We start from the raw sequence: 17950 nt of genomic DNA on the forward strand, positions 1-17950 counted from the left end.
CATAGATGTATCGTGACATGTGAAAACATGTGTGTAAACAGTCTCTGCTGATCTGTGGCATGACCTTTCTTCAAAGCTTGTCGGACTCAGAACCACCATCTTGAAGTTCCACTCTGGCAAGTCTAATGCACTTCCATTGTAAACTGCCCAGGGGACATTGAACACAGCCTGAAAAAGCCATTGCATTTTTTGTTTGGTAAACACTGAACAAAAATGTACATGCAACACTTTCAAAGATTGAGTTACAGTTCATATTAGGAAATCAGTCAATTGAATAACTGAATTAGTCCCTATTCTATGAATTTCAGCATGACAATTGCACGATCCCTCAAAACTTAATGCCACGTGACAAAATTACACATTTGAGTGGCCTTTTGTCCCCAGCACAAGGTGCACCTACGTAATGATCATGCCGTTTAATCAGCTTCTTGATATGCCACACCGGTCAGGTGGATTAATTATTTTGGCAAAGGAGAAATGCTCACTGACAGGGATGCAAACTCATTTGTGCTCAAAAATAAGCTTTTTGTGCACATGGAAAATATCTGGGATCTTATTTCAGCTCATGAAACCAACACTTTACATAGTGTTTATTTTTGGTTCAGCGTAATATGAAAAGGCTCAGACAGAGCTCTGTTTAATTCATGTGAACTTGTTCCGTAGTTAAGAGCTGTTGTGCGGATGCAGAAACATGTGCCCTCGTGTTCAGGGCCGAGAACATTGTGTTCTGCTGTTTTCAGAGCTGGCCTCAGACATGTGTGGCTTTGTAATTAAGGATCCCCTTCTAAATCCAAGAAGTCTTAGTTTAATTTGCTCACTAAAATATCCTTCTTTTTGGCATTTAAAGAGAAACGGAAAATCACCAATTGAAATTGGCACCCATGAGAACGACAACACATCTCAATTGGTTGTAGAACAATGAAACAGAACATAACAGTTGTGGATATAGGCCATTTAGAATGTATGTTCACTATAAAATGCTTGGGATTAAAGTCTGCTAAACACTTGGCACCAGAACATGCCCAAGAGGAATCAAACATGGATGGGATTATCATGCTTTAATAGTAAATATATTAGGACATTTGATGTTAAGAGTATTACACACAGTAGCTCAGGCACATACAAGTCTGAGTTGTTTTGAAGCGTTGGTCTCAGACACCTATCAACAATTTGTTACACATGTACGCTCTACTCCCAGGTAGAAAAATAAAGAGTGAACGTTCATTAATAAAGCTTTGGCTGCAGGTTTAAGATTATTTTGGAACATAAACCACTACAAACACTCATTCAAACGAACATTCAATTTAATCCCCAACCTCACAAATCCTAATACTTTCAGAAAAAAAACATGGTTGCTTTAAGTAGGGGTAACTAGTGCCAGCCCAGGACATCAATGATGCATTCCCACCTACTCAGATTATACACAAGAGAACAGAGGGAAAATAAATACAATTAACAAAATCCCTTCACCATAAACAATGACTTAACTCACCGCAACAACTTTACACAGTGCAAAGTAACCGCGTGGGAACCTAAAGTAATAACTAGCATTAATATTCACAAGTGTAGAAAAACTAAATATTCAAATACTCTTTGATTAACGTCTGTTGAAGTGCTTTAAGTTGAGGGGTCGGGCTGTGCACGCAGGGGTCGTAGACCGTTACACATCTGCCCCATGATGAGTGACGTGACGGAGAGAGTGCAATCCCATGATGCAACAGCCACGGATCAATGCTGCGATGTTGTAGACTGGCGCCGCCCCATCCACGCCATGCCGGGAATACAGCCAGGCCACTGTGGGCAACACTGGTACGGCCACAGCAACAAGATCAACAAGGAAGCTGCTGCTCCAATAGCTTTTGTTGACCACAGCCATCCCGAGGGCCTTGCAGGGCCCCTCACTGCTCACCTCAAAATCCAGCTCCTCCATGAAGCGCATGGAGACCACCTCAGGGTCTGAGCAACACAGCCCTGAATTACTTAACATATAAGGGCTCACTGGCAGAACTGGAATGGGCTGGCAGGAGCTAGGCAGGCTTAAGGTGGACGGGATAGGGGCCAAGTCTGGGCCCTGCTGTGCTGGGATTTGTAGGAGGCTGGTAGAAGCTGGAAGGAGAGCATCTCCAACTGCACCACCATGGAACTTCAGCAGCTGCAGCAGGAGGGCGTGCAGGTCAGGAGGGAAGGAAAACATCTCGGTCTGAACAGCCTTCTCCTCTGGAGCAGGGAAGGGGAGTGTGCTGCAGCAGAACGTGTTGGAGGGTGGTGGAGGCAGTGGTGCGATTTTCTCCTCCAGACTGTGGAGTAGAGTGGACACCCCAGGACCAGCCTCTGGGTGGCAGCGTAGCTTACCGCTAGAGTCCACTTCTGTGGACATGAGCATGTGTGCCAGGTTGTCGTTGACCAGCAGCCCACAGTCTGCCATCTCCTCCACCGCCTGGTCACCCACCTCCCCCTGCTTATCATTGACAGGGGAGTCACCACAGATGAAGTCCATGGTTGGCTCGTCTTGCAGCGTGGAGCCGCTCTGGGCCATCTCCATGCTGTGCAGCAGGCACTCCAGCTTGCGGTTCTGGATGTTGATGTCGACAAAGTACTTCTGGATGCCCTTGTCCTTCTCCATCAGACTGCTCTTCATGGTCTCCACAACCTGCCGGAGCTGCTTGATCTCCTTGCGTGCGTCCTTTAGGGCCAGCTGCGCCTCTACACGGTGGCACTCCTCCTCGATCCAGTCCTCCCTCATCCTGCCCAGCTGGGACTTGAGCTCCTTGATCTCAGAGTCCCTGAGGGAGAAAATAGTGTTAAGCTAGTTAGTTACAGCTGTACAGGATTGCAATGTTTTTATACACTGTAGGTGGAATGTACTCTATGGGATGCATTTAGGAAACAAGCTAAACATGAGCTGTTCACTGGGAAGGTAACCTGTCATGGACGGTGTTCTCCGCTTCCCTCAGCTTGCTTCTCAGGTGGCGAATGGCCACCTCCTTCTGCTGCAGGGGGGTGAGATACTGCTCTGGATTGGGGGGTCTGAGCCCATGGTTGTCCCCACAGGAGTGGTAACGTCCGGGGGGCGTCCTTATGGGGAGAGGAGACAGGAAATGACACGTTTTCCCTGAATCACATACTGTATGTTCTGCTGGTGAGACACCATCTTTTTCTCAACATGGATACTGAGGAAGAGGACACCCCATGTATTGTACACACCATCCTGTACGGTGTTCAGTACAACAAGCAGTGCTGAGCCCCATCTACAGGAGGCTCCATCAGTGATTTGGGGAAGGAACTAGTCCATGAAAAAAAATAAAGGGATTGGTGCAACGTGCATAACACAAAACAGCTCGTTTTAGGGAGAAAAAAAAAAAGCTGCTGGGCAATGTTATTACTTAGTTGATTGTGTCTGACTGGGGATAGCACTGTCAGGACATAAGCTAACCAGCCAGCCGACTTCATGCTGCAAAAAGCTAAAATGGCAGGTTGGTCAAAAGCGGTCAGGGATGGATAGGGAAGCAATGAGGGAAAGCCCAATTTACAGTTGCTTGGCTGTAGTCTACAAGTTAACCATGTTTTCGCTTGAGAATTCCCTGAAATACCTCAAATCGTTTAAATTGACTACATGTACATTAAACTACAATTATACATAAGCAGTTCTGAAATATCCTTGTGATCAGGCCTAAAGGAGGAATGATGAAACGTGTCAGAGGATGGATTTGGCTAATATGCAGAGCAGCCCCTCTTACAAACAGGCTTAAAAGCTAGCACTATATCCTAGCAACAACCTGGGACTTGTGCTTTGATGGGAGTCCCTGCATCCCTGACAGAAATAGAACAGGCTAGCAGAAAGTAGCAAAAGAACAAGCACATCACACAAAACCAAGGCAGGCAGAAGAGAGCTGAGGGGAACAAGGGGGGACTACCTGTAGCAACAGAAATACAGTCATGGACGTTCTCACGTCCGCATAAAATAAGTAGTAAGTACATAAGTAGGGATTGTGTTGCATAGGGAATAACGGAGTAATGAAATATTCATGACCTCTTCCTCTCCTATAAACCCAAGGTTGACACCCATGCACACAGGCACAATAACAAAATCCAGACGGTTTATACAATTATATAATCTTGGCATGCCCAATCCTGACCGATATAATCCCTGTCTCAGAAAAGGAGATGACAGTCCCGGCATAGAGCCTAATCTATCCACCATTTCCCCACCTAGTGAACACCCACCCCTCCCAGAGCAACAGATGCACCATTACAAAATGGACCCCTAGCCCCTTCTTCCTAGGGCATTTCATGTTGAAATGATAGGAACACGGTAGTTGCTCTTGTACTTTGATAGGATAGGTGGAATTATTGCCATACTGCTTTGAGCTATCCAATCATTTCAGATCTAGGCCCTGTCCACATAAGCAATATGGCAACAACAAAAATACCAGAAGTGGTAACACTGGAGGTTGTTTCTGGAACTGGCCAGTGTATGGGTGTGACATGGCTGTTTACCTGGAGGGTATTTTGGGGCTGGAGTTGCTGCTGGTGGATGAGGGGACTGTCCTGTATGGGGCATAGAGCTCTGCATCGTGGGATCCTGAGGGGCTCCCTGCCAGCTTGAACATCGGGAGGCTCCTGATGTGGGCACCACGACTGTGGGAAAATACATGCAGTAGTTAGGCAAAGCGAAGGAGATTACATTTTCCACAACAGTCTTGTAATGTTGTCCATTTGTCATTGGGGAAGGATTTATTATTTTTCATAAATAAAACATACCTGCAGGAAAAGATAGAGCAATAAAGAAATAGCAGAGCTATACGTTTTGAAACAGTTTCCCAGACCCAATTACATTTTTGTTGGAAGTGCATTTTAGTTTAGGATAAGGCTGAATATGGGTCTGGGAAACTGGCCCTTTAAATGTAAACCCCACTGGTGGGGTAAGATATTGGTAATGGAGCTTTTAGAATGGAGGCAGTAGAGAAACAGAGCCACCCCATATATCACCTGCGTGAGGAGATCTTCTTCCCTGTGGAGTTGTGGGCCAGGCTCTCCCCTCTCTTTAGGCTGCCCGTGCTGCTGGAGGAGCTGAAGTCTGCGTCGCTACCTGCAGTCAGACACACTGAATTGCACCTCTTTCCATTCGATAAAACCATAGTAAAGTGCTCACTGTGAATTTGTGATGAACTAACAACAAAACCTTCAACGCTGAGTGAGTCAATTGCAGGTACAATGTGCTGCCAACCAATATGTGAAGTCTGACTGTTAACGACTACTAATCAGCCAAATTGAAAAACCTCAGGTCCAACATTATTTTTCCAATCAGCAGCCTTTCTGGATTGGAACCTTGCTCAAGCCGTTGGGCGGATTCAATTATGCTGAACCTCGGGGCACCAGTACATGGCCCGTGACCTGCACGGGCAAAAGGAGTGAGGGAGGAGTGCCCTTCTTAAATTAAACAGTGATCTGAGCTGCTCGGTCATGTCGTCACCAAGGCAGCATGGCGCATTGTCCAGAAACAATCTCCTTTCCATATAGTATATGTTTTAATTTTCAAACTATTTTTTAATTTGGAAGGCAGATAAAGTATTTCTATCAAAAGCAATAACTTTTGCACGTGAAAACACAGAATCCTACTCAATACTCCACGTGCTTATTTACATCACTTTTGTTTTGAGCCAACATCAATGTGGGTTTCAAACGGGGTGCCCGGGCCAGATTAATCAAATCCCCTCAATGATGGCATTCCTCTGCACAGACGTTGCTGACGCATGCCAGATTTGTACAAGGCCTGGATAACTATTTTACATATCAGCTAACCACATCATATGACATATGTTATAGCAATCTGGTGCCCAAAGGCACAGTTGATGAAGTGTCATGCAACAATTGATTAATGCATACAATGTCTGAGCAGGGGAACACAACCATTGAATGCGTGCCAATAATATCTCCTTCTTCCTGCACTCGTTCAGTATTCCCCAGAAATGTAAAAGCATTGGATTGGTGTAGGCACGGGCTAGAGGAAGTTTCTACCATATTTCTTATACCAGTCAGTTCCTTTCAAATCCATGAAGGGAAGTGAACAAGTGTACACTGTGAGAGATATTTAGGATGTTGTCATAGGTGGACACCAGATTGCTATAACATATGGCATATGACGTGGTTAGCTGATATGTCCTGCCACTCTGACTGTCTCCTCCAATCGGTGTTGTGCAATTGAGATTCTCGCATTCTCTCTCACCAAGCAAATCATTGTTGCTTACCTTCTACTGCTCAAATGACATGAAAACAATACTTTGCAGATTGTGTATACACACACAAAGCATGTAGAAATCAGGGTTTGGCTCAATTTGAATTAAAGGCAGTCAATCAATAATTTTTTTAAATTTAAAATGCAAACATTTAAAAACTTTTGAAATAAATAGCTTCTACTTTTGAGTTTATTGAGAAGTAATTGAAAAGAAATGCCTTTTTTTCTATTATTGGATTGTGATTTTAGTTTACTTCCTGAATTGACTGCCTTCAATTTGAATTGAGCCCAACCCTGGTCTACAAGAAACCATTTCACATGGTTATTTCATATATATTTTAATCTGACGTAGATCTATTTTCTAGATCTATTTCAATTGATAGTTAGACAAGTACTTCAATCAAACAAATAAATATAAACATAATCAGAATTGAGAGGAAAGCCTAAGATCTTCTAGGACAACATATGTGTCACGCCCTGATCTGCTTCACCTGTCTTTGTGATGGTCTCCATCCACCTCCAGGTGTTACTCGATTCCCCATTAGTCCCTGGGTATTTATTCTGGTGTTCCCTGTTTGTCTTGTTAAGTCAACCAGTGTGGTTTTCCATGTGCCTACTTTTTCTTATCTCGCTTTTGCTAGTCCCCTGCATGCCTTAATGCTGAACTCACCTGTCTGACCATACTGCCTGCCTGCTCTGACCTCGAGCCTGCCTGCCACTTGTTTATGATCTTTTACCTGTCCACAAGCCTACCCCGGCTGCCAGAGAACCTCGCTTACAACCTCCGGGGCGATATTCTGGGGATTGTGGAACCTGCCAGGGTTTTCTTTCTCAGTGCTCCCTCATTTTTGAGTTGCAGCCATGTTTGCCTCGGTCGACAATAGCGTATATTATTATGCTAATGTCGGGAAGTGCGCTCTCCTGGGCTACGGCAGTTTGGGAGCAACAATCCGCTATTTGTCATGATCTACACTGTTGACTTTCGTAAATTGGCCGCCGAGAGTGCCTGGAATCCGGAGTACCTATTCGATACCCACCTTCACGGATTATCAGAGGTGATAAAAGATTAACTAGCTGCTTGGGTGTTACCAGTGGATCTCGATTCCCTCATCGCCCTCACCATTAGGATTGAAGGACATCTACAGGAATGCTAACCGGATGTTCGTTCCTGATTCGATACGTGGCCTCAATTCCTGGAATGGGCTCACTCCTCCGGGCTTACCTGTCATCCAGGGGCTCGTCGTACCCTGGCTTTCTTCCGACAACCGTTCTGGTGGCCCACCATGGCTCCTGATGTCTCAGCCTTCATTGTCGCATGCATGGTGTGCGCTCAAAGCAAGACTCTGCGACAAACGCCGTCTGGCCTCCTTCAGCCACTCCCTGTCCCTCATTGCTCCTGGTCCCATTATTTACCTGGATTTTGTCACTGCCCCCCCCCCCCATGAGATGGTAACCCCACCATTCTGACGGTGGTGGATAGGTTTTCCAAAGCCGCCCATTTCATCCCTTTTCACAAGTTACCTTCATTCAAGGAGATGGGCTGCACCATGAGCTGGGCCGTCTTTCGAATCCATGGACTCCCAGTCGACATGATCTCGGATCGGGGTTCTCATCCCGATTCTTGAAGGCGCTTTGCATCCTTATCAGGTCATCGGCCAGTCTGTCCTCTGGGTTTCATCCCCAATCCAATGGCTAATCGCCGCAAGCCAATCAAGACATGGAGACAACACTTTGGCGTCTCGCTGCTAGTAACCCCACCACCTGGAGCCAGTAACTGGTCTGGATGGAACATGCTAGGAACACTGTTCCCTGCTCGGCAACTGGACTCACCGCATGGAGCATTCAAAGGGTGAATCAGCCCTCGCTCTTCCCAGAGCAAGAAGGTCAACACCCTCAGCCCAGATGTTCATTCGCCGCTGTTGGCGTACCTGGTGAAGAGCCGCCCAAGCTCTTTTTCAATCGTCGACAAGTGGACCACCTCCGGATTCTTGCTCCCCGCTATCGGGACAGGCAGAGGGTATGGTTGTCCACACGGGATCTGCCCCTCTGGGTGGAATCCCGCAAACTTTTCCCATCTTCTAGAGTCCTTAGTCCCACTGCTGTTACCCAGTACCCTCTGTGTTCACCCTACTTTTCATGTGTTCAAGATTTAAACCCTTGTCCCACAGCCCTTCTGCTTCTAGGCCCATCCCTCCCCCCGTGTGTCATCGAAGGTCAGCCAGTGTATACGGTGAGACACCTCCTGAAGGTTCAACCACGGGGCAGGTGTTTCCAGTACCTGGTTGAGGGAGGGTTATGGCCCAGGGCAGAGGTGCTGGATTCCCGCTAAAGACATCCTGGACCCGGCCCTCCTCACAGACTCACACTGCCGTCAGCCAGGTATTTTGCCCAGGTAGCATGCCAGGTGGCACCCCTGGGGGGGTGGTACTGTTTCACCTGTCTTTGTGATTGTCTCCACCCACCTCTGGGTATCACCTGTCTTCCCCATTAGTGCCTGGGTATTTATTCTGGTGTTCCCTGTTTCTGTTGCTAGTTCGTCTTGTCAAGTCAACCAGCGTGGTTTTCCGTGCTCCTGCTTTTCTAGTCCTCCCGATTTTGACCCTTGCCTGCCTTGACTCTGAACGTGCCTGCCTGACCATACTGCCTGCCCTGACCTCGTGCCTGCCTGCCACTTTGTACCTCCTGAACTCTGATCTGGTTTTGACTTTGTTGCCTGTCCACGACAATTCTCTTGCCTACCCCTTGGATTATAATAAATATCAGAGACTCAAACTATCTGCCTCCCGTGTCTACATGTGGGTCTCGCCCTGTGCCCTTATAGTATGTACGTGCCTCCTAACCCCACCTACACAAAAAAACCTGAAGCCATTCCCTGCAGTGGCCTACCTCTGGGCAATGTGGACGATCGCTGCTCCCTCTTGTGCCTCAGCGGTGGTGCTTGCCACTCTGTCATCACCCTCACCCTCTTCACCTTGGTCTTGCACTCGGCAGTGGGCATGGGGGAGCCATGTGGACTGTTGTCTGACCCTGACAGGGTTTTGGAGGGGGACACAGACTGACTACTGGGGCAGCCAGTGTCATCTATGTAGACAGGTATAGCCAAGAATATGCATGGAACACACAGCAGTCAATCATTAAGAGGGACTGAACCTTGGGATCAGAAATCGTCCTGGGCATTTCTAGCACACTGGCGGCCATTAATTCTGCACACACAAATTAGATTTAGGAAGGCCCACTGGGCTAAAGAGAGACCAGCCCATCTGCCATTGCCAGTACTGCCCTGGCTGCTAGTGACAATACTGACAAGTGAAAGCAAATTCCTATTCATTTTATGTTTTCAGATAAATTTAGTGAGATTAAAATAACTATTTTTAGATTTTTATGATGCACCCTAACCTAGATCTGAAACATGGGAACAACGTACCTGAGCAAAAGCTGATGGTCTGTTTGGAGTTGTCTGAGCTAATGTCACAGTCCTTACCCTCCTCCTCTGAAATGGGTGATTCGGACAAGGGTGACCCTTTCTCATTAGGGTGGAAAGGATGAAGGATCAAGCGTGGGATGCGGCTGCGGGGTCTTTCCTTCCCTGCTGACTTCTTTTCCTGAGAACCATACAGGTATCACAACTATCACAACTCACCACTTGAATTTTTGCCACAAGAACCAATCCAATTCATACGACATTCGGTGTGCGTAAATACAACTTTGCGCATTTAGTTTTTCTTGCTACATTAGCTCTGTCACAGCAGCACAATCATTAAATCATTATGGTCTACTTATGTGACAGTCTAGATTAGATTATCATTCTATCACTATTATCATTCTCATGAAATTTGAACAAAAATATTAGTGGAATTGTTAAGATTAAAAACTATCAACTTTCAAAGTGTTGCAATGACACCCACCTCATATTCCTGGAATGGTCCCATTGTGCTTGACGCTGCGTTTTCCCCTTTGGATCTGTGAGAAAAGTAACGGTGAGGTGTAATTCTGTCCAAGGCATCCTGATGTGGCACACTGGCACTGAACCATTTACGAACAAGGCCGACTCCCCGCCTACGTCCACCCCTGCCAGGCACAGACACTGACCGGACCTTGGTCATTAAACCAGTGAGCCCCAAATCAAATATAGGCTACCAGATTGAAAACATTTTGCATGTATTTCCTCAAACATGGAACAAAGGCATGAGACCGTTTCTTAAATCCAATAAAACCCAGGTTTACAGTCCTTCACATGCATGTGCCAGAGAAAATACAATCTATTATCTAGTCGTGAATGATGCTGTAGAGAGGATCTGGGTGTGTTTCTAACTCTTCATTTAGAAATGAATGAATAAATTATGTCCCACTAGGTGGAAAGCACACAGCAGCATATTCAAACATCTCAAATCAAATTGTATTTGTCACATGTGCCGAATACAACAGGTTTAGACATGTACAGTGAAATGCTTACTTGCAAGCCCTTAACCAACAATGGAGTTTTAAGAAAAATAAGTGTTAAGTTAAAAAAAAAAAACAGCGAGGCTATCTACAGGTACAGAGTCAAAGTGCGGGGGAACATCTATTAGAGAGGGGCTGACTAAGGTTTTCCTCAGCGCCATGATTCATTCTGCCAAAAAACATAATGGAATTATGACATTTCTTCCATTTGGGATCCTGTGCCAAATAGCCTTTTTGCTGTCAACAAGATGACACCAGAGAGTAGCACCGGCAAACTGCTCACTGAATATTGAGATAAGAATGACAGAATAATAGTGTATGGTGTTTTGAGTTTATATTGATTTTCACAGACCCTATACACGTAGTTGAATTCACCCTCTCCATGTTGACCTAGACATACAAAGACATCCAGGCTCCAGTACATGCACAAAATGGTATGTTTTATTAATGTTTGATGGCTGAATATGGTTCACATAATGCCTGACTGCACATTATGACATCACTCAATTCCTTATCCATTACCCCTCTCCTGTTGAATGTTGTGCCTCTCTTAGCATCATCGCTTTAAGGAGTTGGTTATGTAAGTGTGAACGTGTTTGATCTTCTCTTTTTTTTATATAAAAATGACGGAATTGACCCCTAAGCTCTGATTCGTTCTCTCTTTACTGAATCCGGACTTTTTCCCCCTTAGCATCTGGACTGTGTCTCTTTATTTTGACTGCATGGCACCCAGGATGTTGGTAAATGTAGCTCAGGACATCTGCTGTCCCTGTCCCCAAGCAAACACCCATCTTGAAAAACACTGTGTACCCTGACTATCATGTCTTACACTCCAGGTATGTTTTCAGCACGTAAGAGTGAAGAAATAAGTTCAACAGCTAAACCACAAAGAGATTATACTTGAAGGCAGGTTTTTATATCAGATTGTATGCACTTTTAGTCTTCTAGGTCCTACAGCCCTGATATGAGAACACCCCAAAAGTTCACCTGAAATGTGCTCAGCTTTTTGTACCTCTTAAGGCAACTGAGAAGTGTGTCATGAGCATCACAATAAAACAGCAGTATGCCAGCATTTTATGCCTCGATATGTTTTCCTTTGGTTTCTACCCGCCTTTGGATAGCTGGCACACAGCTTCAAAGTGGAATCAGATTAGGCTGCAGGCACAGTCTCAGAGCTACCAACACAACCATGCCCTAGCAACATACTTAGCAACAGAGGAAAATTACTGCAAGGAAGACAGGCTAAATGGGGCCAATGAAATTTGCAGACAGTTCTGCATCTAACAAGCGTGCAATAGGAGGGTTTTCCTCCTGCAACATAACAAAGGTCAATGTGGTTTACTTCGGGTGTGGCCTCGGGCAGTGTGGGGGGAGTGTTACAAGGTCAGGTGTGCTCCCATATGAGCAAGCGCACGTGAGCCATTGTCTCTGTGCACATCAGCAGCAATCAATGTCAGGAAAATGCAATCAAGTTTGTGCATTACTATACTCAATAGTTGTTATCATATAATGTCCATACAGTGTCTCAATGCTGATTGAATCTCAGCAGGGTTTGTAAATATCCTTCTCCTGGGTCATGAGGAATGACCCAGGTAGAAGAAAATATCAAAGAAAACGGACTGAAACGGTGAGAGACTACCTGGACTTGTCAAATAAAAAGCGCATATTTTCACTCCGTTTCAAAATATTTTAAAACATTTCATTTACCTTGCAGGTAAAGGTGGTCCCTTAGCAGATAGAATCCTGGGTGGAAGGTTGACAGCCTCAGATTCACAGAGAGATGTTTTCATCTAAGCCTGCCCATGCATGCTCTCAGTAGATGAGATGCAAAACAACGTGACCATCTGCAACAAGCTCTCACAGTCTCACGTCAGAATTTGTCCATATTTCCCAAGCGTTGAAATCTGATGGTTAGGAGTTTTTTTTTAATGGTTAAGGTAAGGGAAACAAATCTCAAACTACTTTCTATAGCTGGATTGAACATGCAACCTTTGGCATTAGAGGTAGATGCTTACACCCATCCCCATCCACTTTCAAAAACATAAACCAATTTGAGACTAACAGCTCTCACTGTTGCCCCTTGTGGCTGGTTTCCACATCATCTCCTGACATCCTCAGACATGGATGGACGTCTAATACTGACTTGTATCACGGGTGACCTGGCTGTGTTGTTCACAATGTTCCTGGCATTGGTCCTACGGCTGGAACTTCCGCAATCAACTGGGTATCAAATCCGGGTGTTCTGCATAACTCAAGACTGTGTTAGCCCACCAGGCTAAAGTCTTTGGGAGTTAACATAATGTTCTGTTCTGCAGGCAAGGTTACTCATCCCTTCTAGTGGTTTGCAGTCGTTTATCGCAATATCAAATCATTTCTGGGTAACAATTTTATTTACCTTGCTGTGATGGTTTTAAAATGAAAATGGTCCAAAAAATTGCTTCTTAGCAAAGAGCAATTTCTCAAACAAAAATGTAGCTAGGACTGTCTGGTAGTGATCTGAGTGGGGAGGGGTAAACTGAAATTAGCTGACATTGGCAGAGAGGTTTGGAACGCTCTTTGTACTTGGTCTATTCACAAATTTAACACCTGGTGGTGTCACCAAAATGCCATCCCAGTAAAACAGGCTGACATTTCAAGTGGTCTTTTCAAACAGCTCTTACACTAAAAGTGTATTATTATAATTTTCACAATTTCACAGTATTTTTCCAACACAGTGTGGAAATATATAAGACCTCTGGGCCTTTAAATAGCTGCACAGGTCTACAGGGTATGGCAAGCTGATATTTTAACAAGATAAATCATTTAGTTATGAAAGCCCATTTAGTGGGTATAATGGTTTCATTTAATTCAAGTAGTTTTTTTTTTTTTTTTGCGTTGTACTTAGACGTAAAGGTTATTTCTGAGCTGGGAATTATCTCACGATACTGCATCCTTAATCTGTTCAATCTGTATTTAGTCTGCCTGCTTGGTTTGAGTGTGCACTTTCGGGCAGTCAACTGTATGAAGCATGATATAATCCAATATTTTCCTCTGAGAGGGTTTACATATGGTATGGCACATAATCATATATTTAAAACCATATAAAAACAGAGAACATAAGTTTATTGGACAGGACATATTGTGTGTGTGTGTGTGTGTGTGTGTGTGTGTGTGTGTGTGTGTGTGTGTGTGTGTGTGTGTGTGTGTGTGTGTGTGTGTGTGTGTGTGTGGCATGCAAACATGTGTGAGCATTCAGCATTCAAACATGTGTGAGCATTCAGGATGATGATAGAAGCTGTGTTTCAAGGTGTCTAATTTTCTGTCTTTTGATAATGTTCACAAAGGAATACATTACAGTTTCTCCAATAAAACCACATCTGAAAATGTCCAGTTCTATTATAGTGTTTTGATAGATTTTCCCCAAATCCAACATAGATTATATCCTTATCAACCTGAATGGTGTGTGTAAATACCCATAACAATGGCAAGGTGTAAAAGCTTTCACTTGCTATTGGTGGTCAATAACATCCAATTCAGTGCGTTCTAAATACACTCTAAATACTCTAAATACACATTATTTACAGAGAGAATACAGACAGCTCACATCGGCCAATTTATGATGGCAAAACGTTCCTTAATATCCTTATAATATCTGTTTCTGCAAATGCTGACCATGTTTGTCAATGTATACGTTACAGTATGTGATGTGCTTCATGGTGACGTGAATGAAGGTTATTGTAGTTTTTTTTGTATTTGTTTTTCTTACCTGCTCTGCCCAAGTTGAATATCAAAGGCAGGCCTAAAATCAAAAGTTTCCCGCCACATGTATGAATTCTTAATGGTTTGTCAATGATTTTAGATCATTCTCACAAAATCCAGCAACGAATGCAAAAAAATATAGTCTAGCCCATAAACTTACTGAAATATAGCTACCAAAATATGTTTTGTCGCTCTTGTAATCCCAGAAGAAAGATATCAATGCATAGGGGGATGGTCGCCCATGGGATTAATTTAACACGCAGTTGAAATCTTTGGCGCTGTCCACCGTCTCGTGGTGCAGAATATGATCAAGCGATGTATGAGTTCAAACTTCACCTGACCGTTTTTTCAACCAGCCCCACCTTTAACATTTGGTTAGTGCGCAATAGCTTAACTAAATTACATGCATTTTACAATCATAATTTCGAATTTAACTAAATACGACAATATGCCAATGGATAGCAAATTGTGATAAGAAATGGGAAAGTAAACAGCATCATAGGCTAGCTTGAAATCAGAATTACATGCGTATCGTTTTTTCCTATTCCTATTTTTTCCGAAATGTTTTCATCCAACTATTTACATAAACATATAATTGCACTAGCCTGGATGTTTGGTGATGATTCCCCCAGTTGCAAAGGATGCGGGTGTAGCCTAAATCACGGACACCACAACGAGTCCCTCGTTACTCCAGTGTTCATCACGAGTCTGACTGTCGAGCCCATCCCACTCTGTGTTTTGATATGTGGAAATTACACTGTGCACACAGGATTGGACGAGGATGAAGCTGCTAAACACGCACCAACAGTGACAGCGCGCTCTCGAAGTCAAATATGACCAATGTTCGAACAGTGTTGGGTTACATAACTGCAGGCATGATTGTTCCGTCCTGGAATCGCCTACTTCCACCTCCCATAGCCTATGTAGAATGACACAGACAATAGTATCAGGGTGTGTGACAACAAGAAATGCATGAAATAACAACAACATATCTACATTTTGAAACAATATAGTTGCATCTCAGGCAATGTCAGTATGATTGGGGCGCGGCTTAGAGTTTCCTGTCCATGGTGCTGAAGTCACTGGGCGAGTCCAGGAATTGAGCAGTGGCATCATTAGGCCTTTTTTTTTTGCTCCAGCCGTCAACCTTCTTACATTTCAGTCTGATATGAGTTTGCATAACCACACATCACTTGCACTATGCAGAATTTCTAAGAAAACGTTTTACTGACTTATTTTTGCCTTTTCAAATCATGTTCAGTCAATTGGATTTACCACAGTTGGACTCCAATCAAGTTGTAGACACACGTTGTAGAAACACAGACATAACTAAATGACATATTATCCAGACCCTGAGCTCAAATATCGAGTCTCATAGCAAAGGGTCTGGATAATATGTCATTAAAGTTATTTCTGTTTGTATTTCTTATACTACATTTGCAAAAATGCCGAAAAAAAACAGTTTTTGCTTTATCCTTATGGGGTATTGTGTGTAGAATGATGAGGACTTTTTTTTATTTCATCGATTTTAGAGTAAAACTGCAACGTGACACAATTTGGAAGGGGTCTGAATACTTTCCGAATGCATTGCCTAGGGTAGGGATGGGCAACTCCAGTCCTCGGGGGCCTGATTGTTGTCACACTTTTTTTCCCCTCAGGCCCAGTTCACAAACCCTACTCCAATAATCAACTAATCATGATCTCCAGTTCAGAATGCATTTGGTTTCATCTGTTGTGTTTTCTAGGAATGGGAGGAAATTGTGACACCACTCCGGTCCCCGAAGACTGCCGTTGCCCATCCCTGGCCTAGGGACTATGTAGCTTCTTATCTGTCATGTTTGGAGTTGTGTTGCGCTATTATGCAGACACTTGAATTTTTCTTTACAGCTGAGTTGCCCTGGTCGAAACTTTAAACAGCAATTACCCCAAAGAAAAGTCAGAAACTATTATTATCTTGTCAAAATTGACTACAAAGTGTAAATAGGATAATTTAGGGTTATAAAGTAATTCTTGTCCAAATTGGAGTTTTGTGAGACTTGTGGTTGTGACTGCATCACACTGTAAATGAAGGTTGGGTTTCTTTCAATACTGATTGAGAGGTGAGAGAGAGAGAGGGAGAGAGAGGTGGGGGGTTTAGTTACTGTGGCATTCTTTCAGCAGTTTTGCCTGATTGGTAAGATCGAGGACTATGTTTGAAGTTGTTTAATGGTTTTTGGAAATACACTGTAGATGTATGTATTCCAGAGTAAAGATTGTTCTAGAGTAGAGAGACCCACAGCATCAATTGTAATTGAGTACTGGCAGCATCTGCTGTGACAGGTGGGAAGGTACAAGTTGCCTGAAAAATATCAAATCTCTAAATGTTCTAATCTCTCAATATTCATCTCAAAGTGCACCAAATTCACACATATAGCTGTTGCTACATGTAGCTTATTTTTATGTGCTGGGGGAGAATGCCCTTAGACCCCCCCTACCGGTTTTGGGCTAAGCCCTGAATATCTTCAAATCAATCTACACACAATGCCACATCATGACAAAGCAAAAACTGTTTGTTAGACTTTTTTGCAAATATATAAAAAATGTGGCGCTCTGGTACCGTCTCTGTCTGTGTCTGGCAGACATATCAGTGTGGATGACGGATCACCACCTCAAGCTGAACCTCGGCAAGACGGAGCTGCTCTTCCTCCCGGGGAAGGACTGCCCGTTCCATGATCTCGCCATCACGGTTGACAACTCCATTGTGTCCTCCTCCCAGAGCGCTAAGAACCTTGGCGTGATCCTGGACAACACCCTGTCGTTCTCAACTAACATCAAGGCGGTGGCCCGTTCCTGTAGGTTCATGCTCTACAACATCCGCAGAGTACGACCCTGCCTCACACAGGAAGCGGCGCAGGTCCTAATCCAGGCACTTGTCATCTCCCGTCTGGATTACTGCAACTCGCTGTTGGCTGGGCTCCCTGCCTGTGCCATTAAACCCCTACAACTCATCCAGAACGCCGCAGCCCGTCTGGTGTTCAACCTTCCCAAGTTCTCTCACGTCACCCCGCTCCTCCGCTCTCTCCACTGGCTTCCAGTTGAAGCTCGCATCCGCTACAAGACCATGGTGCTTGCCTACGGAGCTGTGAGGGGAACGGCACCTCAGTACCTCCAGGCTCTGATCAGGCCCTACACCCAAACAAGGGCACTGCGTTCATCCACCTCTGGCCTGCTCGCCTCCCTACCACTGAGGAAGTACAGTTCCCGCTCAGCCCAGTCAAAACTGTTCGCTGCTCTGGCTCCCCAATGGTGGAACACACTCCCTCACGACGCCAGGACAGCGGAGTCAATCACCACCTTCCGGAGACACCTGAAACCCCACCTCTTTAAGGAATACCTAGGATAGGATAAAGTAATCCTTCTCACCCCCCCCCTTAAAAGATTTAGATGCACTATTGTAAAGTGGCTGTTCCACTGGATGCCATAAGGTGAATGCACCAATTTGTAAGTCGCTATGGATAAGAGCGTCTGCTAAATGACTTAAATGTAAATGTAAATGTA

General features: G+C 44.4%; 1 protein-coding gene across 3 annotated transcripts; it reads right to left on the minus strand.

The window, feature by feature from the left end:
* Window positions 1–1043: 1043 nt before the first annotated feature.
* On the minus strand, window positions 1044–15100 carry LOC118364215 (syntabulin-like). 3 transcript variants are annotated; one of them, XM_035745549.2, is made up of 8 exons: window positions 15019–15100; window positions 10141–10195; window positions 9660–9837; window positions 9122–9316; window positions 4990–5089; window positions 4498–4638; window positions 2923–3075; window positions 1044–2783 (listed from the first exon to the last, which is right to left on the minus strand). In XM_035745549.2, the coding sequence occupies exons 2-8, from the start codon at window positions 10162–10164 to the stop codon at window positions 1661–1663; spliced, it is 1914 nt and encodes a 637-aa protein (XP_035601442.1). In that variant the 5' UTR covers window positions 10165–10195; window positions 15019–15100; the 3' UTR covers window positions 1044–1660. The 3 variants fall into 3 exon arrangements, with proteins under 3 accessions (XP_035601442.1, XP_035601443.1, XP_035601444.1); XM_035745550.2 differs by having other exon boundaries at window positions 9717–9837; window positions 15019–15099; XM_035745551.2 differs by having other exon boundaries at window positions 9122–9262; window positions 9717–9837; window positions 15019–15098.
* Window positions 15101–17950: the final 2850 nt, after the last annotated feature.

This window comes from Oncorhynchus keta, chromosome 31 (genome assembly GCF_023373465.1).
Source record: "Oncorhynchus keta strain PuntledgeMale-10-30-2019 chromosome 31, Oket_V2, whole genome shotgun sequence".
NCBI classification, from domain to species: domain Eukaryota; kingdom Metazoa; phylum Chordata; class Actinopteri; order Salmoniformes; family Salmonidae; genus Oncorhynchus; species Oncorhynchus keta.